General features: G+C 36.9%; 1 protein-coding gene across 4 annotated transcripts in view; it reads right to left on the bottom strand.

Annotated features, from left to right (window-relative positions):
• Positions 1-16,332: 16,332 nt before the first annotated feature.
• Positions 16,333-26,229, bottom strand: part of TAFA2 (TAFA chemokine like family member 2) — a 189,382-nt gene continuing 179,485 nt past the window's right edge. For all 4 annotated transcript variants that reach the window (XR_009114406.1, XR_009114405.1, XR_009114407.1 and 1 more), the window contains one exon: positions 16,333-24,850. Coding sequence is in view for 1 of the 4 variants with exons in the window: in XM_058023687.1 (XP_057879670.1) it covers positions 24,839-24,850 (12 nt within the window). In the remaining 3 variants the exon portion in view is untranslated. The remainder of the gene's footprint in view (positions 24,851-26,229) is intronic.

The raw sequence follows: 26,229 nt of genomic DNA, 5'->3' as shown, positions 1-26,229 counted from the left end.
GTCCTTGACTGCAATTGTGACAATTGTTTCCAGTCTGGGACAATAATTTTTGACCTGTTAAACCAGAAGGATTCCCCTGGGAGCAAAAGGGCAAGTTCAGCCTGCCATTTGTGAAGCTTCATTTAGTTCTGCCCTAAATGTTGTCCAGAAAGGAGGTGGAAAGGTCAAGAGAAACCCTTCTTCTTCCCTCAGTTAAAACGGGTATGGTGAGTTTAAAAAGCAGCAGTAACCCTTCCTCTGCACTCTGTTTTTAATCAAGGTTTGTCAGTGATCCTGGTTTCAGTGTAGTCCAGGGTGTAACTGGCAGCTGTTAAGGAGTGAAAGTATCACCTGTGACCATCTGCTTCAGCCTCCAGGCTACCATGGGTAAAGATGGTGGTAACTCTGACTTTTGCTAGAATTCATCCTGGCACTTACAGATAGCACAGAGCTTGCTAAGGTATTGCAGCCTCATGAGTTAACTCACTGTACACAAATTAGTGCTTCTTATTAACTCTGTGCTGATTGATAAAAGCTTTGCATGACCTGGCATGGGATACAATTCATTTATAAAAGAATTATAGTAGAAATATATAGAATTGGAAACGACAAAGTAGCTATCTTATTCTTGGATGATTTTCATGGCCAAAGGCAAAATGAGAAGTCATGAGAAACTCCTCAGTAAATTAGGATTCAGGGTTTCTCATCATATTCTCTTTAGTGAATATTTCAGAAATGTATTTTGCTGCCACCAAAAACTGCAGCATGAGCTAAAATTTTCAGCTCTATTGCTGCAGCAAGTACAGAATAAAATAGAAAATATGCTTTAAAATTGCCCATGACATGACACAATATTTACCTCTCACCCTGAGTCAGCATGTGTAGGTCTATGGCAAGCAGTCAGACTTTTTGGGGGGGTTGCCATATCCATGCATATAGCTGCTAATAACATTCTAACCTCTGACTTCTTAATATTACCTTCTACTTACATCATTCAGCAACTCAGTGTTAAGATCCTGTTAACATATTAGCACATTAATGATTTTTTTTTATTACTAATTATATTTCAGGATTGCTTTTCACAATGCCCTCCTGCTAAGTGCATGTCATCTCCTTGATTCTGCTCTGATGTACTGACGCTGTAGTTAAAAATGGCAAATAACTCACTCGTGACATTACAGGTACATTTGGTACCTTTCTCTCCTCTGATTATAGACATATCAGCTCATTAAACACTGCTATAAGAACACTAACTGAGCCCTTCCTTTTAACAAACTTCCACTGCGAAACTAAAAGCTAAGCCCTTCTCTTTTAATCATTAAGTAGCACTGCCTCCATAACTGGGGGGGCTAGGAAGTGGTGCAAGACCACACCATATTTCAGCCAGCATTTATTGCTACAGAGGTGGTATTTTTTTCACGTCTGATTTCAAGCATATTTTTAAAGGTCTTCATGTGCCCTTTTCAGATTGCTTCTTTTATTAAAAATGTTGATGTTCGCTGTCAGAAAGGTTACTGTATTTGTGTATGTGCCACACTGGAGAGGATTACTCCGTGCAACCATTCAGAAGCTGTATAGTACTACAGATACAATGAAAAAACTAGTATAGCTCATAAACATATGTATACTAAATAATATAAGTATGTACAACAACATATATTGTAACACTAGGTCAGACTCTAATTTGGAATCTTTAGAAGTCCCCAACAAAACCTCTTTTTTTTTTTCTACAGAGAATAGGGAAGTATTTTGTGTGATTGCTTTAATAAATAAAGTCAGTCATTTTCTGCTCCCAGTCAAATTGCATACTAACTGTAAATTGTATCATGGCACTCACCGGTTTCCTCTCCTGAAGATTTAAAAGTATAAAAAGGCTTTACCATCATCCAGAAATGAGTCTGTAGCCTTGGGAACGTCCTTTACCCTCACCATTGGAAACAGCCTTCTAGCTATAGACATGGAAGTCCTTCCTTTCTGGATTTATCAGTGAAGGAAAAACAGATGCAGAAATAAACACAAAGTGGAACACTCTTTCCTTAGAAATTCTTGTCCCTTAGCTATTACAAGGACATGCAGTGATAGGACAAGGAGGAATAGCTTAAAATGAAAGGAGGGCAGGTTAGATTAGATATTAGGAAGAAGGTGAGGGTGGTGAGGCACTGGAATGGGTTGACCAGAGAAGTTCTGGACATGCCATCCCTGGAAGTGTTCAAGGCCAGGCTGGATGGGGCTTTGAGCAAACTGCTCCAGTGGAAGTTATCCCTGCCCATGGCAGAGGGATTAGAACCAGATGATATTTAAGGTCCCTCCAAACCCAAATTATTCTATAATTCTGTGATGCTCTCTGGTGAAATGTTCCACCCAAGACATGGATCAGGTCACAGGGCCCCTCCTCTATCTGCAGGAGCTCACAAGAAAGGAGGCACCACAGACACAGTTGTACACAGTCCTCTCTAGGCACAGCAAACTCTCCCAACAGCCTATGCCCTCCCATTTTACACCTGCTAATGATTTCTGAGTTCCTTTTCCTTCCTTTCAGTCTGATTTTCATACTGGTATGTTGAGGTAGAACTCCGTGATCTCATCACAGTTTGTCAATCCCTATTTTGGCAGTAGCATGCCTGCATAACTGTTCACATGGTACCTTTGAAAGGTATAAAGCACATTTCATCAGAAATATATGCTGCAGCAATATAACAGTGCCCATTGAACTCTTGACTCATTTTCATGGCCAAAGGCAAGATGAGAAGTAGTAACTAATTCTACAGAAGATGAAGATTTAAGGTTTCTCATCTTTTCTTTGCTGAATATTTAGATAAAATGCATTTTATAGCTGCCAAAAAATTAGAGCACAAAACACAATTTGCAGTTCCATTACCCAAGATAAATTAATACAGTATGACAAAGTGATTCAACAGACTTGCTCTGTTATTATTACCTGTTTCAGAACTCCCAAATAAAATCAGTCAGTTGCAATGTATGGTGTTCTTCCCAGATCTCCATTAGTTGTTTTGTACCTTAAACATGAGTAGCTGCTGGAAAGGGAAAGGTTATATTAATGACTCTAAATACTGTACCAAATAATTAAGTTGTCAAAGCAGAAATAACAAGCTTCTTTTAGGATTTTCCTGATACTAACAATTTGGTAATATTAGTAGTTAATGAGACACACATCCTAAAGGGCTATTAAATTACTTTACAAATGACAGTCCAGGAAATAACATTATTTGCATTTTAAACTGAGGAAATTGAGGAATAGAAATGCTACTAGACAAAACATAAATGGTAGATCACATTGAAGCCATAAAAAACAGAAATGGTGACAAAAATTCATTTAGCTGCATTTATCTATGTCAAACTAGTACAGTCACACCACCCTCTCTTTGTTGAGATAGAGAGTAGCCCAGCAAATACATTTTTGCTGTTATTAACAAAAGGCTTTATATTGCCCTTACAGTGCAAGGGCCTGAGTACTTACCAGGGATTGTCTTGGCATGGCTTAGCCATGATACCGATTGTCTAGAAGTGAGGCAACTATTGCCAAAAGTTTGTTTTGCCATAAGTTTTATTTTATAACAACAAGTGGGTTAAATAATCTAGAACTCTAGAGCAAAAAATTGAAAAGTTTATCTGAGGTACCAGACTGCAAATGCCAATGACAATCAACCAGAATCCAACAGGTGGTCACTATACAAGTGCAGCCTCATGAGTAGTGTGGCACTAGTTGTAAAGAGAAAAGCAAATAGAAAAGCTGAATAATCTGAAAACCATTAAAATAACCAGCATATAAGAAGTCTGTGTGAAGAAAATATATAAAAGTAAATCCAAGCAGATGCAAGACTGAAAAAATCCATGTCACGAACATCATGCTCCATCTGACAAAGACCTCAGGAGTCTGATGACTTTTTATAGTTCCCTTTTCTGTTCTACTGAAGTATTGAAGGGTCAGTCTTGGACTCAGAGGGATATTGAAAAGGTGAGGACAACAACATTGAACAAAGAGAAAAATATTAGGAAGGTTTAGTATAAATAGGTTAATACTATTGATGAAGATGCTCTGTGTTGGTTTGAATTATTAGCCTGTTAAAACATTGACTGGGTGGGCAACAAATTCTTATCTCCATATATATGACATCATTTGCTCATAACAGAATTTTGAGCATAGTGAGACACAAAGCCTGGTCAGATCCCAAGGCACACAGACTAACATAAGGTACATGGGCCTTTCATTCCCAGAGTGAAGCTCTGTAAGTTCTTCAGGAGCTCATACATTCCCATCCAGCAATAATGCCCTATTTATAGACTCAGCAATGAATTCTTCCTCTATATTTAGAGGAAGTGACACTGCTTTCAACATATAATAATTATGGAAGATCTGAATGCAAAACTAGTTTTCTAATGTGAATTATAAATAAACAATATCCCTTTTCAGAAGGAGCAACTGAACTCATGGTCAGTTTCAAAGATAGTAATCAGAGGCAGAATTTCAAATAACACTTTTTCACAAAAAATATTTCATCCTTCCTGATAATGGCTCTACTCCTTTCAGTCTTATGTTACATAGTATTGTTGTATTCTGCCTGCACTGGAATGGTTGTATTTCAATAGGAGTTGAAATAACATTCTTTCTAATTCATATGCCCAAAAAACACTAACATCTAAATAAAATACCATTTTTATTATTAGCTCCTTTCCAGTCCATTCTTTATAATGCAAAATTAGTACTTTTCAGCAGACTATCACATTGTGAAATATCCTCTTTCTCTCTTATATTTGGTATCACAAAATACCATGGCAGATTATTCCTGTTCAGCAACATGATGCCCCAGCAGGAACATAGGAAAAAAATACCCCAGCTTTTTCAAAACCATAGTTCCTGCAACAGGAACTTTATCTTTCATTTCTTTAGAATTCATGATTTCTGAGTGGACAAGAATAAGAGTAGGAAATTATTGTTGATGAGCCTAAAACGAAACCAAACTAATAAAATCAGTATTTGGTAAAATCCTGGGCAAAGGAATAATGAGCGAAAATATTTTGGTACTGCAACCAGTGCAAAAACAAATAATATTGAAGTTAAACAATTCTGCATATGAAATGTGGTAAGACTAATTTGGGATTGCAGGGAGCTTTCTGATGTGTTTCAGAATCAAGATTGTCCAAAAGTATAAATGGGAGGAAATTACTTAGGATGATTGAGAAAGCAGTACAGATGTACACACAAACAAAACAAGGAGTGATAAGTGTAAATGCATAAAATCCAGTAATGGGCAATAAACTTGCAAATGATAGCCCCCAAAAAAAAATTAGGCACAATAGATAAAAGCTGTAGAGGGCATGGCAAAATGAATTAAAATGTCTTGAGCCTTGTGGAAGAAATGAGATATTAACAGATAACATATCAGAGGCAGAAATGTCCCAGGGTTTTTCACTTCCTTTTTCACAAAAAGGTTAATAGTGATCAGCTGATTCATAAGATTGCTGTTAACAACAAAGGGATGTGAGCATAGGCCAGAATAGAATAAAAATAAATCAAAGAATATTTAGGTATTCAGGAAAGTTATATATATTCAAGTCACAAGGCTTGAGAAAATTTATTGTAGAGCAAATCCATCTTTGAATTGTTAGTGATTATCTTCTAGACTTCATGGCAAATAGATGAAATCTGAAAGGGATGGAGAAGGATAAATATTGATCTTAACTTTAGGAAAAAGAAAAATAAACACCTGGGGAATTAGAGATCAGTAAACATAACTTTATCTTTGCAGAATAATGCTGAAGTAAATGATTAAATAATCAATTTATAAGCTCCTAAAAGCAACGAAGTAGCTTTAAGCATCCACTATCCATTTCTTGAAATGGAACCTTTTCAATGACCAACCTGTTTGTCTTTACCTGGCTGTCTCTCCCTCAGAGAACAGAGTAGAAGCCCAGGCCAAACTGTGATGAAACTGGGAAATATCTTTGGCCCGGTCACTCTCAGGAGAAAATGGTGGGTCTGGTATTTTGGTTCTGGCTGAACACAGCCGCCTTGCAAGTAAAAGAGCCAGTTTTAACATAATTATCACGAGGTTGCATCACACTGTAGGATCACATTTGGTGGGAAGAAGGTAAGGCTGCACTACACATAATTCTAGTCAGTGTTTTCATGAACACTGTCAATTACAGAAAAGCTCCTCATATTTGTAGATAATAGAGCTGAGGGGAGCTGCAAGCACTTTGGAGTGTAGGCTTAGAATTCAAAATAATTTTGATAAATTGTTGAAATGGGTTTAGATCAGTGCAACAAAATTCAATAGCAGAACCTGTGAAGTACTCCAGGAAACTCATGGGCAGACATAGAAGAAGGCAAACAAGTTTCTAGATGGCTACACTGCAAAAAAGGGTCTGAGATATATAAAGGTTGTAAAACTGGAAACAAGTCAACAGTGTGCTGTCCTTGCAAAGAAGGGTTATATTATTAAGAGTTTAGCATATAAGAAATAGAAAGCAACCATCCTGCTGTCCAAGGCACAAGAGTGGCAGGCACTGGAGTCCAGTTTTCAGCAGCAAACTTTCAGGAAGATATAAGTAAATAAAAGAACAGGGTATTTTTAGGTTGAAAAAATCAAAAGGAAACTCAAGATCCAATCTGTCATTGCTGCTCCATGGTCTGTCACAATCTTCATGCCTCAGCTGACTCGTCCTGCGTAGGTCTTTTCCTTGACAGTTGGTTAAAAAAAAATCAAGACTAAATTCTTTCATATTACCAGCAAAATAATAGCTGGGGAAATTAAAACTGAAACAACCTACTTCTCCACCTAAATCCTGATTTCTTACAGCGATTCTTAATAATTCTGTGATTGTAGTATGTAAATTAATCTGCCTTTGAAAAAGCACAACTAGACATTACTGACTAGATTTAGTTCAGTGCATGACTTGTTTACTGATACATTTATGAGTATAAATCAATCTGCCACTTTTAGGACCAGATACTTGATAATATGCATAATCCTTAAAATATGCAAGATAGAGATAAAAAATATGCAAGATGCAGATAAAAAATATGCAAGATACAGATAAAAATTTCCTGTCTGTTATCAGGAAGCTATTCTAAATCATCTCTAAAATCATATCAGTTTAAATCATACTTCTCAGCTGATTTCTGCTTTTATAGTGCTACCTCGCTCCCAGAGTACCATAAACAAGGGATGCATTCTCACAGAAGAAACTTAGCTCATCTGTGGCACTTGAGTAGAGTGAAGTTTCTTACAAGACTTCAGGTAGATGGCAATAACAGTTAGATTTTATCAGCTGGCTCAGTAAGTAGAGAATTTCAGCTAGAAGATTATACACCCTTGTTTACATTGTCAGATGAAGCTGGAGGAATAGTATCCATCACATATGGATATGTATCCATCATATATGGATATATACATCCTGTATGCCACACACTACGTGAAGTACTGAACCTTTATTTGAGTGCAGAGAATGGCAAAAGAATGTCAATTTCTTTTTCAGGTAAGAGTCAAATAAACGTTGGAAATTTTTCAGCCCACACCCCATCAGATCGAGACAACCTGCAAAGCTGACTGTTCAGTCACATAAAAGGGTGCATTTTCAGAGACTTTAGGGTAAGCTTGCACTTCCTCCTCTATTTCAGTTTTCCATTGCTGGAGACAGCATTTCCACATTTCATAGCATATTTCCATTGCAGACAAGTGTTATTTCTACTTTTTAAAATTTTTTATTATATTCTCTCCTAACATCTGATTAGGACAGAGCATGACCCACGAAAACTCATGAATAAGTACTAGAATGTTTCTTAGGAGTTTTAGCAGCGAATTTCTCTTTTCTACTATTTTTTTTTACTTTGGGCTGCAATCTGACATGACAGCACAAGGTCTAATTACTTGCTAAGGATTCACAGATAGATGGATAGATAAATAGAGAGAGAAAAGCAGTAAGGTAATTGCTTCTAATGGAGGGGGCGGGAGTGGTGGCAGAGATTACAAATGCTCCTAAATCAGACTGTTTCTTTCCTTATATCAAGGCTTGATCTATTTACAGAAATAGCCCTGATATTTCTATAAGAAATATTTCTATAAGAATATCTATAATATTTCTATAAGAAATATCAGATCTCAGAGAAAGATCTTTGAGAAATGCACAATTATCAGCTCCCAAAGTAAGCCCAGAGTAAAAGGCAGTATGTCAGGAGAAATCAGGCCAGATTCAGCACATCAAGGGCTGTGAGGATGCTGCATGAGCAAGTCCAGGTTCAGCCAGTAGCAAGACTGAGTGTGGGTCCTTAGCAGGCATTAACAGAGCACAGGTCTGAGTCATACATTTTGTGAGATGTATGCAACATCCACAGCACTCACACAAACACATGCAGCACAACAGCCTCATCCTGCTCCCACCTCTGACTGAGCAGAATGGAATACCAATAGTCAAAGAGTTCATATACCTCTCTATGTCAGACAGAAGAGGGGAGAGAGAGAGACAGGGAGAGATATTCATGGCTCCCATGGTCCCCCGCAGCCAACCCTGCTGTGCTTTGACCCTCTGTGTTCCTTTCAGCTGCGCAGAGCATCTTTAACTGCACAGCTTAGCGAGAACAAGGCAGTCAGTGACTGTATATTCCATTCAGAGATGGGAAGGAGGTAGTTAATTGGGAGGAGAGAAGCCCATTCAGGATTGTAAGGGAAATCTACAGAAAACAGGCAAATCCTGAAATTGTGGGAGAGGGTTCTTCAATAACACTATAAGACAACAAATGAATATGTAGGGACTTGTTTGGATTCTGAAAAGTGTATCACACTGAGGGAATGAATCATAGAAAAGAAAGTTTAGGGTTGAAAAGGACCTAAAAAGTCACCTAATTCCAACTCGACTGCCATAAGCAGAGATATGTTCCAGCAGTAGACCAGATTATTCTAAGCCCATTCTAACAAGGCCTTGAACACTTCCAGGGATGGAACATCCACAGACTCTCTGGAGAATCTGTTCCTGTGTCTCACCACCCTCATAGTAAAAATGTTCATCCTCATATCTAAAAAACATCTAATAAAACATTGACAAAACACACAGTGGGCAGAAGCTCAAACTGGTACTTGTAAGTGTCACTTACTTGTCACATATTTGATTTGGATTGGCAAAACATCTTTAAGTAAAATAAAATTTTTCAACCTTGCAAAGAACCCAAAAGGCTGTGATATTGGTGCAACAGGGGAGATGTCCTACACTTCATAGCAAAGAAAGCCTGCCAGATGTTTGCCAATATATGCATACTTCATGCCATGGCCCTTCACAGAATTCTGTATATAATAGAAGAGAAAGAATGCACAAGAGGAAGCCATACAAAAGGAAGGAGTAATAGAAATGGACATTTTGAGCAACAGAATAGGGAAAATATGTCAAGTCCATTTTGTCAGACACTTTCCCAATACTAATCTTCCCTGCACTGATACCCCTTTTTTTTCTAATTAGATTCCTTATGAAAACACCACTGAAAGATTTATTTAAACAATTGTGCCGTCTCCATCCTTGGAGATTTTTTAAATTAATCTGGATGAAGCCCTGAATAACCTGGTCTGATCTGAGACACAGCCTTGCTTTGCGTCAGAGGTTGCACTAGAAACCTCCGGAAGTTTCTTTCAGCCTGAATTTTCCTGTGATTCTGGGATCCTAAGAAACTTTGTACATCAACAAGTTCATTTGCATATCTGAAAGCAGTCAAGGCAGTGGGCATGTTCTGATGAGTTTGTAAACATGTCATATCTGCAGATGTCTCTTTCTGCAGGCTATCAGTTTCAACTGCATATAAACACATGGCATAGAAGTTTGGCGTGTTTTTACCTCAAAAACTTTTGAGTTGAAACCAAACATTCCATTGAGCTTGAACCCAAATCATCTTAGAATGTCATTTTGTGACATCTGTCAGTATAAATATCATCAAACTATGACACAAGAAGAGGGTGATTTTCAGGGAGGAGTCATCCACTCAGAGGAGCTGTCAGCCTCTTTAGCCTGCAGGGATGCGACAACAGATCTTGGAATTGTACCAGTAGCTCCTTTCTTGACAATTGTCTCTAAGCAGGCTCTTGATGTGCTTGGTTTTTATAGGTTGCCATAACAGAGTTGCTGCAGGATGATGTTCACATTATTCTTTTTTAAATTCATTGTGACTTTCCGAGATGGATTTTTCTGTCAGCAAAACCCACTTTCCCCTTTGCTAGCTGCATGAAGGATATAATTGATAACTGATGAGAATTATGCCTCTGCCAAGGAGTTTACATTGGAAGAAAGATGTGAAGGTGGAACTATCACCCCTCTTGGTGCCCTGTTTCATTTAATGGATAGAAAGGAAATTTCACAATTATGGTTTTGAAACAGTGCATAGTGTCAGCTGATAAATATCAACTGGAGATGTCCTTGGAAGCACAGAACCAACTCAGCAATAGAACACAAAAATTAAGTTTTAAACATCTCATTTCATCTGAATAAAGCTCAAATGTAGTTTAAGCTCTCTTCCTCCTGTCCCTGTTTATTTTGGTTAACTGCCTGTGAGCAGTTCATATTTTCATTCCAAGTTCCTTCACCTCTACCCTAAAGTTTTCTGTAAATACTGAAGAGAATGCAAAAGATACCAAATAATACAAGAATTGGGAGAAATCAAAACAATTACTGAAAAAAATGTCACTTTCATAAATTGAGTGTTAAAGGTGTTGATGTGAACAACAAGAAAGCTTAACTATGAACAGCATTTTGATTTCCATTCAGGCGAGTAACTGGTGCCCTTTAGAAGCAGTCATTCATAACACTGGGGGAAATTCTCACTATGCTGAGCATGCAGCAACTGGTGGGATGTTCAAATGTCATGCTTGCTCTGTGAGGGCAGGAAACTATTGAAGAGTAAACATGTTCAAAGGGAAATAGTGCTAAGCAGGGTTTTACGGGTGTGGGAGATTTGTCCTGAGAGCAAGGTTGTTCTTTCCATTTAAGTTATGCCTATGGCAATTAAGAACTATGAAACATTTTTTACTGTATGGCAGACATGTGTGAACCAAGAAAAGCTAAAAATACTACCTTACTTAAAAAGTCATATATCAATTTGCATAAAATTTTCCATGCAATCATAGTTGCCATCTCAGCAAGATGGTTAAAGTGGTAAAGAATTTTCTTGTTACGGTACAGAACGTTATTATGGTATAAACACTCATGTTTTTCTTCCAATGTTTCTTATTTCTCTTCCTCTAAGCATATTATATATTTATACACATCTTCTATTACTACAGTTTGGTTTTCAAAAACAAATACAGAATAGAGATCTAAAATATTAGAACACACACACACTGAACACTAAATACAGGTTGTTCATGGGTCTATTTTCTGCACTGTTTTCTGGACTTTTTTTTTCTTTTGGCTCAGATGTGCTACTAATTGTTAATACCTTTTACTAGTATTTCTATTTCTAACATATATTAGATTACATTGGCTAATTCCCTCTTGCAGACTGAGAAGATTATTGTAGGGGCAAATGAACCCACTTTGAGCCTCATTTCTTACAGTCCCATGAAGGATGAGATTAACCATCACCATGTGGTGATGTAACCATAAAATGTCCAGTTTTTTTACTGAGCATTTTAAGCAATTCTGACTTCATGTTTTTATTTATACAGCTGATTATTAACAGATCTGGAATCTAAGAAGGTCTCCCAATTCACTAAGGAGCCAAGTGAAATTAAGTGCTTGAAAAATAGTATTCACAGATTATGCTGCATACTCCTGTCCTATAATAAAGGGTCATCTTGAAAGTGAGGATTGAATACCTTGTGATCACTCTACCCTTATCCTTTTTTATAAAGCTGCCTACACAACAGGCTCAATGATGATGACTTTGAAATACAAACATTCATCCAAATGGAAATGAGCAAAACACTGAACAGATTTGTAAGACCCACTGGGGGAAAAAATCCCCATGAAATGGAAACCACTTCCTGATTCAGCACCAAACTAAAAGGAATTAGTCTAATTTGTATTGGTTACTAGCTCTATGGTAGGATTTTCTCTGGCCCAGGTAAGGCTAATTGGAACTACATCCAGCGCACAGACAGTGAGAAAAATGCTTCTATTGCTTCCTCATAAATTTGTCTAAAAAAGCATAGCACTGAGTACCTGCATCCAAATATCCCTTCTGATTCTCACCAGAGTCGTTTGCAGGAATGCCTCCAGAGCCATCTCAGATTTGCCAGCAATTCATAGAACTGTACGAAGAATAGCTCCATGATGCACAGTGGGGAAGGACTGACTCCTGTTAGTGTGACGGGGATTTTGTGTTGGCTAGCCACACCCATCAGTTCTGTGTTTCTGTTGTCAAAAGCAGGATCCAAACAGGAAGACCTTTCTGGAAGCTCCAGTGTTAATCATATCCAAACACCTTTCAGAGGATCTGCACCTGTTCTTAGGCACCAAAGAAGCACCTGCATCACCAAGGATAGCAATTTTTCTTGTGGAGGGGGCTTCACATAATTCATTGTACCCCACAGCACATTCACAGCCCCTACAGTGAATCCTAGAAGCAGTACAGACCCAGCATGAATGCAGGCAAGAAAACTCTGGCACTCCTCCCAGCGCTGATATCTTTGGCACATATGGTGCAATCATTGATTGCAAATGCATATATTTTAATGGAAATAACTTAAAACCTGTAGTATTGATATCAGGTTTTTTAAGAATTGTGGGTTTAATTTTTTTTTATTGCTATGGTAAAAGGACTGCTAATCTGCACTTAGTATATTGCATCTGATAAATTTTATGGGTTTGACTCTATAAGGGTTGATTTCTTGATCAAAGAAAGTATTAATTTAAGTGCAAGCATCTATGCCTTCTACTTTAGACACATAGAGTGCTATTTAATTGGCTTGTGTATATTGCTTGCTGATTTTTGATAGTTTAATAAAACCCTTTGGCATTGCTGTAGTTTCTCATTTCCTTACAATTAAGCAGAAAACAAGTCCTTAATAAAAATGCAGAACTTTATTAAACTTAGATTTATATACAATAAAAAAATTCCAGAGCAGTGCAGTCCAACTTGTGATTGCCAACAAGGTACGAAAATCCTTTTTTTAAATTATCAAACAATTCTTAATCTAAAAATAAATAAGAAAAAATAAAATAAAACGTTAATTAAAACTAAAGCACCAAACCACATTGTGGAAATAACATTGTAAAGCATTCTACAGGCAAATTGAATGGCACTAATCTCTGTTTTCTTCCCTACACCTACCTTTTCTGTTATGCATGGTAGAGCAGCAGCACAGCTGAACAAGTAGGGAGTATTTGTTCTGTTCTTCCCACAATTACTCCAGCTGTGCATCCCCTAAAATCTGTGAATGTAGCTAGTAAATCCCACATTTGGGTACTTGCTTCTTCCCTACCTGATGGATCGCCAATATCATGTTCTGTGCTTCTCTCAGCTCTTATTTTGAAACTGTGAGGAGCCCAGAGCTGCGGAAAATCCAATGCATCTGCATTTCATGATGTCATGCAGAGAAATAGACCATAGCAGAATCTCAGTGTGAAGCAGAAATTAACAGCATTTTGTGGCACATTTCAGCTGCAGCAAACAGCATTGGTGCACGTTTTAATCCTGAGCAGCCGGAGGAGAGAAGGTGATTGTGTGGTCCGTGCTGCTCGTGGCCTTGTGCAAGATAGGTGGGCTTAAGGTTCAGATAACAGTGCCAGTCTCTCACCTGTGTTGGTCTGCTTTGCATTGTGTGTACATCTACATCTTCAAAGTACACGCCCAGCCTTGCTACAGCCTGCACCTGAGATTGAGACCATCAGGGGCCATGTCTGGCAGAGTAGGAGCAGAAACCTTTTGTATTTTAAAGCCCACAGGATCCAGCTTTCCCTGTTCTTACTAGAGGCTCAGCTTCAACATGCAAGTTCTTCCAGAGGCCAGTTTTTTTATGTAGACACAGATGTGACACTGTATTAAGGAGAAACCTGGTACAGCTGGGAATACTTTAGCATGAACTTGCTTAAGTATAAGAGAAGTTCCCAATCCATGGAAAAGCTATTATGTACTGGCTTGTCTGTGTGGTGAGAAATGTTCTTCACTGACAGCAAGGCTGGTCACCTGTCCCTGTAGTGACTGGCTCATAATAAGGAACATGCATTCTGCTGAGATTCAACCCCAGCGCCATGCAGCTGCTCACTTACCTCCCCCGTGAATTGGGATGAGAGTCAAAAAAAAAGGTGGGTTAAGATAAGAACAGTTTAATATCTGAAACAAATAGAGATTATGATAATAATTTCAATAATAAAAATTTTTTTAAAAAGAGAGAGGAAAATGAAACCCAAGAGAAATCAGTGGCCCAAAATACAATTGCTCACTACCCACGTGCCAATGCTCATCCTGGTGATCACCCCTCCCAACCAAATCCCTCCAGTTTGTATACTGGGCTTGATGGTCTGTGGTATGGAATAAACCCTTTGGCTACTTAAGATCTGTCTGTCTGTCTACTTAAGCTGTCCTGGCCACACTGGCACTGGCAGAGCATGGAGCATTGAAAATTCCTTGACTTACAAACCACTTATACACAAGCAAAATAGCAGTGCATTTTTCACTTTATTCTTATACTAAATACAAAACACAGCATTGTACCAGCTACTAAGAAGAAAATGAACTCTATCCCAGGACAGATGTGAACAGATGTCCTTCAAATTCTGCTGGTCTCCTTCTCTTCCTCACAGTAGTAAAAGGAGCAGAGTTTAGACTTGTTAGAACTGCAAAGCATTCGTGAGTCAGTGAAGGATTTATTGAAACGAAAATATTATTCCTCTGTTTAAAAAAAAATTTAAAACCAAAAGCAAAACACAACAAAAGTAATCAAAAGCAGAAGATAACTCAGCACAGAGGGAGATCTCAGGCTGGATTTCAAAAAAAGTGGGCCTGTACATTACGGTATTGTTGACAGAAGTACAGCATCGCATGGCACTGCAACTCCCCCATCCTGTAGTCTGGACCACAAACCCCATTACACCTACTCCACTTCAAATCTCTGAAAAGTGAGGCAGCTCATGCTTCTGGGCAGATTATTGCTCCTGCTCACACCAGCTCATTGCAAGCTGGCTCAGACATCTCTTCAGTCTGCCATGCGGACGCCCCACAGTGCTGCAGATCAGCACACTCTGCACCATTACACTCCTCAGAGCAGACACTTAGGCATTCACACAGCATTTTTTGTTGTAATTGTGAATGAAGCATGTTGAAATTCTAAGCAAGCACCATTCTACAAGCACCGATATTTCAGCCAAACCCATTTGTGCACTTACTGGTTGATCCACAGCCCACTAGAGACAATGGGAAGACTGCCATTAACGTCACATCAGGCTCATAAAAGATGAGGCAGATAACTTCCATTAATGTTAATGAGAGTCATGTATATATATCACCTAACCACTGACGGAAAAAGAAACCATCTTCTGTTCTGCTTTTTACACAGCTCCCACAGTCTGTGATGCTCATCCTCCACCATTAGCTTTGTAAAGACAAAAGGTTCCTCAACAGCCACATCTTTCTGATGATTTTGCTTTCTGTCAACAGGAGTCAAGCTTCATGTAGACAGAATACATCTAATCATAAAGTCATGAAACAATTACATTTTAACATTGTAATGGACAGATTTTTATTATTACTACTATTTTTTCTAGTTACTTCTATTCGTATAAATATGTACGTAAAAATTTTTTTAAAAAATTTAATTTTGTCCTTTTAAAATAGGAGGTAATAATATTGTATTATTACAATATGGTAATGGTATTTATCTCATTAATATTTAAATTAAAGAGTTTTAATAGCAATCCAGAAACTGCGTTTTTCATATGCATTTCAACAGTGAATGGTTGAGATACCAGCATCAGCTATTAGGATTCTACAAAGAATTGCAATTGAATTTTTAGTTTCCAAGACTAGACTGTAGCTGCTTTGCTCCACCAGGTTTAGTTTTTCTTTGGCTGCTTATTCTTAACTCCTTAATGTGGCACATTAATTATAGCCTCTCAATGGTTCCATTCCTTCAGGTCCTCATGTCTAGAAATGCTGCCACTCAAATAGCAAAGTGCAAGCTTTCCATCATTCTAATAGTTAAATAATGGCGAGACTATGCAATTGAAGCAGCATGAAAGGTCACCTTGACAATATTCTGACTGGTTAAAAGTAGCTTAAGGCATCACATTTCTTTATTGTGAATGAGTTGACTGAGTTTATTACTGTTCGTGATATTTGAACATTTACAATTTTGAAATAAAGCAAGAAATATCATTTTGTAATTGCTGCAAATTACCAGATACATCAAATTCAAAGACTGTTTATAAAGCATTTATTACTATATTGATCAACAAAAAAGTGTGGAGATGCAGGAGTATGAACCAATGACACAATTTTTAGAACAGCTCACATAGATAGTCAGTAAGAAATGCAAACCTCAGCAGAAGTCCATAAGAAGATTTAGTCATCAGCAAAGTTCCCAGAAAGCTCTACTTTCAGGATGCAAGATGCACAGGCATGGAACAGAGACCTCACACTGGGGTTTTGAGAAAAAAAGTTTTGTGCCAAATGACATTCATAAACAGCATTTGGTATGTATTTAATGTAAGGAATAAGACCAGGACTGAATTTCACATATTTCTCTGTTGGAGGTGGGACCAGAATCATAATTCCCACCATTATATAAAATTGTGATATCTGGTGAAACAGTAAAAGAAACCTAAATTTTCTGTTATCTTTATTTTATTCTCACCCAAGCCCTTGGAGTTTCACATGCCCTTTAATGTAGATCTTCAAATTAACTGCAGCTTAGTTTTTGGAACAATTTATCTAGAAAGTTAAGATTAGATTTAACTGGAGAAAAACTTCACTAAAGACAGTGGAGTTAACCCAGGCATAAACAGCCTTGAACTTGTATTTGTGCTTCCTTTCAGAACTGCTAATTGCAGAAATCGATTGGTTTAAGGTCCTTATGTTACATGCTTTAACAAAAGGTGAGGTAAGATCCAAGCTATATGGACTTGAGCAATAAAAACATCATTAACTGAAGTACAGTGAGCACTTCTGCTGCCAGTCTTCTGGTATGTCTGTATTTCCTTCCAAGGACATAAAACTGTGGAACATACTTGCTATTTACCTTAGCCATTAGGAGCATTAGGTAAAGCCCAGGATTTAAAATGTGCTGGATACTTGATCACATACATCAATGTTAAGGATTCATCTTTCAAGTTGCTATTAATCTTTTATATTGATATTACTACTGCCCCAATTTCTTATAATCAAATTTGAATCAAAGCAGAGGGCTGAATATTCTGAATGATGGAACACAATCTTACACAGAGGAGCTATAACTTTCTTCACTAATCAAGGTCTATTTGCCTGAAATTAATTAAATCAGTACGTCTTCAAGGCTCTTTCACTACTTCATCATCCAGTTTCTCATGCACATACTGAGAGAATGGAAAAACCACAAAATGCTGATGAAAGAATTTACCACCACTCAATGACCATTTTTCTGCAGTGATTAAAAAAGTCAGTAATAGATGACACTATTTTAAAAGGTGCCACCAGCAGCTGACAGAGAGACTAATACATATATAGCACAAATTAATTTATCATAATATGATAAATATATACGAAATTGCAAAATATATCTTTTAAGTGTGATGTTCAGACTGGTGCAAACTAAAAATTTTACATTTTCACCTAATAACAAACATTTTTCCTGCAGCTGTCAGGAAATAATCCACACATAGAGAATAATCAAGGTTGTCAGTATTAAGACAAAGCATTTGTGGTAATGCACATTTTGCTTCCTGCTGAGGCTTGTCAGAGTAACTATTTTGCTCTGAAGGGTTCAGAGCACTTGCCAACAGTGTACTGTGTGACTCTGGTTTAGAAGAACAGTATAATAACACAGTCCATTTCCAGCAGCAAAGGAGGAGGTGTGGATCTGAACTTCTGTCTCTCATAACATGACAAATCTTGGCTTCAGGAAGGCATATTGGCCAGCAAATACACACACAACTCTACTGCAGATACTATTTAAAGAGCTATGTTCTGTCTTCTTTTAAAAAGGCAGTGACCTAAATGGACATCCTGTGGTCATATCAAACATTTTTAAGGTCTACAGAGCCACACTATAGAGCCAGAGATGCCCTACAGTTTCCCTGTGTCCTTCTCTATTGATTTGGGTATAACATTTGATTCAGCTCCATGTACTGAGAGACACCCTGTCAGAACTGTTCCTTTAGGAGCTGGGCAGATGTGTTTCTCTGGAAGCACTTTCTACACCTTCTCTTGGTGATAGGCCGTATTTTACCAGCCATGGCAGCAAGGTCACAGACATCAGTCTGTTCCCCCACACCTGGCTGACAGGGAGCTCCTGCTAGTGCCCACCTCGACTACAGGGAGGGACACTTTATGGCACCCCAAGTGCTCCCTATTGAAATCTGTTTCATGGTCAGTCTTGAGTAAAAAATAACAGAAAATAAATTACCTTAAACCAAGAAAGAGTCCTAAGTATAATGAAAAAAAGGCATCACAAACATCTGTGTATAATACTTTGAATAAATGTATGATTAACTTTTTTGGGGGGGTATTTCACTGCTGTAGAGGATAAATAATTATCTAATAGTAGTCATTAAAACATCTCTGCACTGGATACAATACTCATCCATTAGTCAGCTGAGATGGATGAAAGAAATATTAAAACTCTTTTGAGAACTAGAAACACGTTATTCATCAAAGATATTATGTTGACACTGAAATCACAACCCATAGCCAAAGGCCTGATCCTGCCAACAGACTTGTATGGGTGGAACTTCTGATCATTCCAATTAGTAAAAAGATCTTAATTGTAGTTTAAGTAAATATTTGCGAAAATGTAGGAAATACAGAGTTGGCTTCAAATTAGCAGCAAAATTACCACTGTTAGCTGTAAAGCCAGGTTTTAATCCACCATCTAGAAGTGGATTTGAATGTACTAACAGCTCCATAAATGTCAATTTCCTTATGAAGTGGAAAGAAAGAGTTTGAACTTTCTCTGCTAAGTTTGCCTGTGCACAGAGGTCTTTTATAATATAAATTTAAATACACAATCTGTTTTATAATGTTTTCCATCAACTCTCTTCTCCATATGTTCTCCCACTAGGAATCTAATGAGTTCTACATATGAGGGATGACAAGGGAATATGCCTGAGAAATAATTCCAGCAATTATGGCATATGGAGGCATTGTTTTTGAGTCACTTTTGCCATGAATATTCCGCAGAGCATCTGGGACCAAATTATGTCTACCTGCCCATGGACATTAGCAAAATCATCATCTTCCATTTGTAAATTCTGCTGAGGTAATCTGACATACAGAGAGGACCATTTCATCAGCTTTATGATCAGGGAGCATATTGAAACACAGTCCATTTATAGTTAGAAAAAAGTGCTTCTCTTTAGAAAGAGTAGTTCAAACTGGAAGCTAAGATAAAATTATAGAAACACATCACCTCTCTCTCTTCTCTCCTGTCTTCAGTTCCAGGCCACTATTTATTAAAAAAACTTTTCTAATCCTTACCAGAGTTTTGAAAGAACTGACTGGATTGCAGGACATGAGAAAATTACCAACGAAAAATAAAAGTAACACAAAGATGCACAAACCCTCAATCAGTAATAGTAGGGATTGTATTCTCTGTGCCCAAATATGACAAGGCATCAAAATTAATCACAAGGAGGAAAAAGACTATAAAAAAACTACTGTATATGGAGAAATAGTAACTAAAGCAGTGTGCATTTTACAAGTTCTGATTTAAATACTAAGACATAAGGCTGCAGTACAGTTTTCAAGCACAGTTTCTGTGATGTTTGTTATGGCAGTGAGAAGAAAAGGGTTAAAGAGATTCAACCACTATGCTTACATGGAGTAAACTTGCAACTTTACATATTCCTCACACTCAAGAAAAATGTCTTGGCAATGTGAGTAACAAAAGTATTTCTACGTGTTGTTTTCCCAGCTGCACAGTTGAAGCAGTGAAAGGCATAACTCCCAAACTGCAGTGTCCTTGGGTTACCCCAGTGTTTTAACAGAAAAAAAGAATTTCCCTGATGTTATAAAGGATGTAAACCAAACTTTACATTTCACAGTTATGAACATAAATATAATTTGAAGAGCTGATATAGAAGTTTTACTGTTAGGGTTTACATATATGCAATAATATTTCTATTACACAAACTATTTCATTTAGTTGGGCAATAAACTGGTTTTCAGAACTGAAATCCAGATATATTTCAAGTCTTTCAGTCATAGCTAATATTGATGTGATTAGGGATATTTAATCAAGAGAATCTATTATCGAGGAATAACTGGATTTCACTTCCAGTTGCTACCTGTATACTTGCAAGGAAAGAGTGAAAATAGAGGGTAGTTCCTTTAACCATTGACCTGAATGGAGAGAGAGATGTGGAATTCCATGAATATGTGAACTTTAATGAATTTGCTTGGTCAGAATTTTCTAAACAAAATGCTAAACAATCATCTGCATCTGACGGCCTTATACAAACCACACTGAAATTACCCAGGTGCCCTGTCATTTCTGTCATCTGACTGTGGAGAAAATCCCAGAGACAGGAGTCAAACCTTTCCTACAACCCAGAGAACAGGTCTAAGGTCCTACTGTCACCCCCACAGCCACAGGTTCAGGATGCTGACTGTACCCCTGTGCTCACAGGCTGGATCCACTTCCCCAGACCCTACATCTCTGGTGATGAAACCATGCTTCAGTTGTTTGACTCTCCCAGCATCCTATTCACGGCAGTCTGATAAAGAACTGTCACTCCCTTACACAAGAGTTTCCAGTCTCACCATCAGTGGCCCTCCTGCCAGATGGTCTTAAATTAGTTTTGGATAACAAGACATTGACAACACTTGTAATCTCAACTGTTAGCAAAGCTGTGGGAAATTCAACCTTTTCATGTACTACCTCTTCTGTAGTACAGATGAATATAGAATGTACAAAAAACCCAGCCACAATTTTGCTAAAATATTTGCAATGACTGTGAAGTAGTGTCCAAAAGTTAAATAAGCTCTTACAGAAACAAGACCAAAGATGTAATCTGGAAACATTCACTCATTCTGTGAAAGAATAAACAAAAATGTTTTTCAGGATACAAACTTTGTTATAAAGACAAAGTGATTAGGAAATTCTTATTTTACAATTTAAGACCACTGAATTCACAAGAAATCATTTAATGGCATCAGATTATTCAGGTGTGACAGGTTTGATTCAGAGTTATACAACTTTTGGCAAAAAAACCTAGAAATTAGGGCAACAGTTCTCTTGCAAATCAAAACTGTGCTCCTTTTCTTTGCCAATAGATTGGTTAACAGATGTGTAAAATTTGAGGCATGAAGGAGGAGGCAGTAAATCAACAGAAAAGGATGCCAATCACATATTTCTTTTGTGTTGTTACAGACTTTCATGCATTACCTAGAAATTATAAAAGCCAGCTGTACAATTATAATGAGCAAAAAAAATCCCTGCATATATTTTTATGAAAACTAACAAATTAAAATACTTTATATCAGATTTTTTATTTTCAAAATAAATGCATCTGATGCACTCCTAAAGCATATAGACTCTTAACAAAATAGAACTGCTTTTGTTTGGTGAAGTACTGAAATGCTAGACCAGAAACATTTTTAGGCAGAGCTGAAGGAGTCAAGATCTTAAAGATACAGGATAAATACAGGAATTGAAAATATATAGCACAATAGGTGTATTTACAGGTAGTAACAGTGTTACCTGCAGCAGTGCTGTTTCAAAAGGTTAACATTTTTTATGACCAATAAACCACATACAACCAAGATCTAGACTTGAATGCTTTTCAAGCTTTATTTTAAATTTGAATCTTTTTTCATTAAGATTCATATCAGGACTTCCTTTTGTGCTTTGCTGAACTGATCCAATACATCTAACTGTGAGAGGTATCACAAAGCTGTGATTTTTCTTCCTCTCTCAATGCACTGCCACTTGGAACTGCAGAACTTCATATTCTGCAGTTCAGCATTCTTGATGATTACTTAATTCAAAGAGTAACATGGATCTGATCCTAATGCCTGATCATTTTTGCAATCAGATGAAACAATCTAGAAAATATTATATAAATGAACAAATTATTAATTGAAGCAATTAATATTCTTACATGAATGCACATAGCTGAGCCTGTCACTCCATTTTTGAAGGAGCTTAAACCTGCACTATGGACACCTGAACTGGGGCTCCCAGCTTGCTTCAAGGTGCACAAGCAGATCTGAGAATCTGGCTTTCTTTTTCCTTTTCTTTTAAACAGTTCTACATATTAACCTGAAATATTACTTTTTCAGGATTGTCTACCATGTCTTGTTGCTACTTAAAACATCTAAATGATAATTTTTCAGGATTCATATTTTGTGAAGAGAAAAAATTTATTCAATCTGAACTGAAAACAACAGTACACCCACCAGAATTTCCCATAGGTATCAGTTCCTTTCAAAAAAAGACATTTCAAAGTGGTAGGAAATATAAAGTTAATAAAACCTTTGAGATTCTTATTCACCAAAAAATTATTTTGTTCCATGAGTAAACAGACCTCCAATGCACACATCCATACAGGGAACTCTATTTTATATTACAATTTTATTCACTTGCTATGAATAGTCACAACATTAATCTACTGCAGAGAATCTATTCAGTATATTTGAAAATCCATTTATTTTCATTTATTGGTATGCATGTGTTACACTTGTATATAATACAGTATTTTCAGCGCTGTTTAAGAACAAGGAAACAAAGAAAACAAGTATTGAGAAGCATGATGTAGATTTTCGACCAAACAGAGGTCATATTTAGATTTTACAAAACAGCACATTTACACTTTGAACTGTCCCAGAAAACCTCTTTAAGATGTTACTTCCATCCTGAACCTCTTAGCACAAATCCATATAATACTAATCCATCCTAAAATACCAAGAGACTTAGTTTCTGCTACAACCGGTTTATTCTAATTAAATTTTAATCAGAAAATAAGATCTTTTTCTGTCAACATATTTCTTATTATTTCCGAGCAAAATGATAGAATATACTTCTCAGTTTTATTCCCAACGGTCATTTATTTTATTTAAGCTCTCCTGTGCAATAATACAGCAGAGGTAATGAAATGCTTTTGGAACAGCAGGGGCTACAGCGACAGGCAGAGCTCACCAGGGTGTTCATCCATCACAGAACTTAATATATAACTAAACTACCCATGTCAATGGCTTGTAATGATTAAACCATTTCTTTCTATTCCTCTTCTTCTTTTTTTTTTCTTTTTATTTGCTTTTTTTTTTCTATTTTTGGGGGTTTTGCTGTGTTTGATAACCACAGACTTAAACAAGCTTACTTCTATGTATTTTTGACTACCATTAGGTGTGTGTGGCTTTCATTTCAATTCTCCAAAGCATACAGTCAGAACTCCCTCTAGTCATTGTATTTATGCAGTGTCACTAAAAGGAATTGCCAAACTTCTTTTGTATCAACATTACAGATGGTCCAATATACATTAAATGGAGTATAAAATTATACATTCTGTAATAACTTAGAAAAAAGCTCAAAGATGCTTAAGGCCTTCAAATATTGAGGATTTTTTTTCATGTAACAACACATTTCAAAGTTCAATATTTTCTAACAAAACAGATCTGAATTGGATGACTGTATGCAAGCAAAATACCCATGAAGTGTAAGACTGGGAGAGCACTAGGACTTTTTTCCTTTATGGCAAACAGACTGAGCAGACATCTACATAAGCATCCATCAGTATTTAGGTTCAAGCAAGAGATTTTATTTTTTAATAAAAAGACAAAAATCCTGAATGATTCCCATCCAATATCATAACTGCAAAAGTCATTTACATCCCTGCCTATCTTTGTAAAAAAGGGATGAAATTGTGTAATTGACTTCTTACCATCAATTTAAATGAATTAAAGGTTAGGAAAGTAAAGTACATATTGGGAACACCCATTTCCTTCAAACTAAATCGAAATGCATATATTAAATATATAAAATGCCTTATGATGGAAGTGGTAATTGAGTTTTGACCACTACTTTCTTTAACTGTTAAGCTGCAGTAGTTGGTTAGCCTTAGGGAAACATGTCAACCTGACTATACATTCTAATATGACTGATGTATTCAGATAACTATTACTTGTCAACAATAATTATTAACAATGGATATATAATTCCATTCCTATAACAAAGCAACTTCAAGATGTTGAAATATGTACCTTTGAGAGCTGCAAGATTAAAACACAAATAAAAATGTCTAAAACTGTGCCATGCTTGAGGACAATTTCTGCAACAGAAATTTAATTAAAGCCATGTGCAGTCCCACCAGCAATCTGAACAGTGGACCAAGGATCATTTCAGAGTGAAGGATCCAATACATTTCAGAGTTTGACTTCAAGATGAAAAGCCACTGTTCTGCAACGGAGAACCCAAAAGTTTGTTGCTTTTCTGCACCTCTAGTATATTAGCTCATGATTACAGCTGCAAATTCCTCAGCAAGTGTAATTCTACAAGTGTACACAGTTCAATCAGTTGAAATATTTGTGACACAGAAGTTCAAAATAACTTTCCAGTAGTTTTGATCTCAAGGCTCTTGCTGATTGCAAGCCAGGTTCTCATTGAAACAATTGATTCTGAAGGATACACCCCAGCAGTATAAAATTTCACTTCAAGGATTGCCTGGATGACTGAAATTCCTATGTGTTGTATTTAAAGTTATCAGCCTTGAGACTGGCTTGATTTGTCTTTAGCTATCGGGTTACCTGTAAAGAAAAAGAAAATGAGAAAATCAGAAATTGGGCATAGTGAATCTGTTTCTGAAGTACTGGAAAATGAGACTGCAGTGTAAGATCTCTGTCCAGCAAACATCCTTCTATTGTTTTTAAATAAGGGCATAAACCCCCATGATATTAAATGGCATTGCTCCCCAACTTAAATGGTGTTTTTAAGTGTTTAGTGAGGATAGGATTTGACAAGGAAAAATTGAACTGTGACCATGCTTTAAAATACAATAAAATCATGATTTGCCAACCCACATGTTGGCATTTAATGTTTTCTGTTATTCTTTTTTTGTTGTTGTTAAAAATTATGTATATAACTATGCTTTTTAAATGTTAGCTATTGAGTATACCATGACTGATACTGGAGCTGTATTCTTCCATTCTTTGCATGCATTTTTACAAAGCAATCATAACATCATAAAATCATTTAAGTTGGAAAAGGCAATGTCCTTTTAAAGGCTTAATGTATCTTAGCAAGCAATAATCACCTAGTGGAGAAACAGGAAGAAATCATGCAGAAACTAAGTAGAGATAGAGATCCTGTTATTCACAAAGTAAAAAATTACAGAGGATTTAATTTAGAGTGGTTTCACCCAGCCTAACATGAAACAAGAAGGAAACAGAAGGACCACAAAGAAAGAGTGGGGGACAAAGCATTTCACAATAATTGGACTTTCCCTCTAACTGATTTGGATTTTAAACTTTAAAAGAAAAAATCTGTCATATCAAAGAAACATAACTTTGAGGAATATTTCTGCTGTGTCAGTAGATACAATTAATCATCACGTAATCTTTTAATATCAAACTGTGTCAGGGGGAAACATTCCAAGGTTTGAAGAACAACTCATTGGAATGGTCACAACACTTTATGACATCAAGGGACATATGCTTTTCATTTTGATCACAGAGAGAAGGGTCATGCTCCTTAATGATGAAACATTCTTTTGCCCTCAGCAAAACTGTTTGCATACAGCTCTTGTCAGCTCTGCAGAGCATAACTGTACAACAAACAGAATATTAAACAGACTGTTCAAGGAGTTCATTACTTCAGTTTGCCTTTTCCGCAGAGTTGTTTCTAGGAACTGCACTTGAGGCGATAATAAAATTGTGCTTCGTGATTTTTATGATACACAGGCTTATTTATTACACTGCTTTTATTTTGCTTTGGTCTTGCTGTTGGAAACAGCCTCATGTGGTCCCTTCTAAAGTGGAAGATTGCCTGAAAAAATAATAAAGAATTAATTTAACAGTCAGGCAACATATTTCTGTGCCCTGCACCAAAGCTCAAAAGGCTGATGTACCATCTTATTGTATTTATTTTTTTGCTTTATTGTAGCAAGCTGGAATTCTGCTCATAGAAC

The sequence above is a fragment of the Melospiza georgiana genome, chromosome 4 (genome assembly GCF_028018845.1).
Source record: "Melospiza georgiana isolate bMelGeo1 chromosome 4, bMelGeo1.pri, whole genome shotgun sequence".
Taxonomy (NCBI): Eukaryota; Metazoa; Chordata; class Aves; order Passeriformes; family Passerellidae; genus Melospiza; species Melospiza georgiana.
Note: the sequence above shows the minus strand (reverse complement) of the source record. Positions and strands in the feature narration are given on the sequence as shown.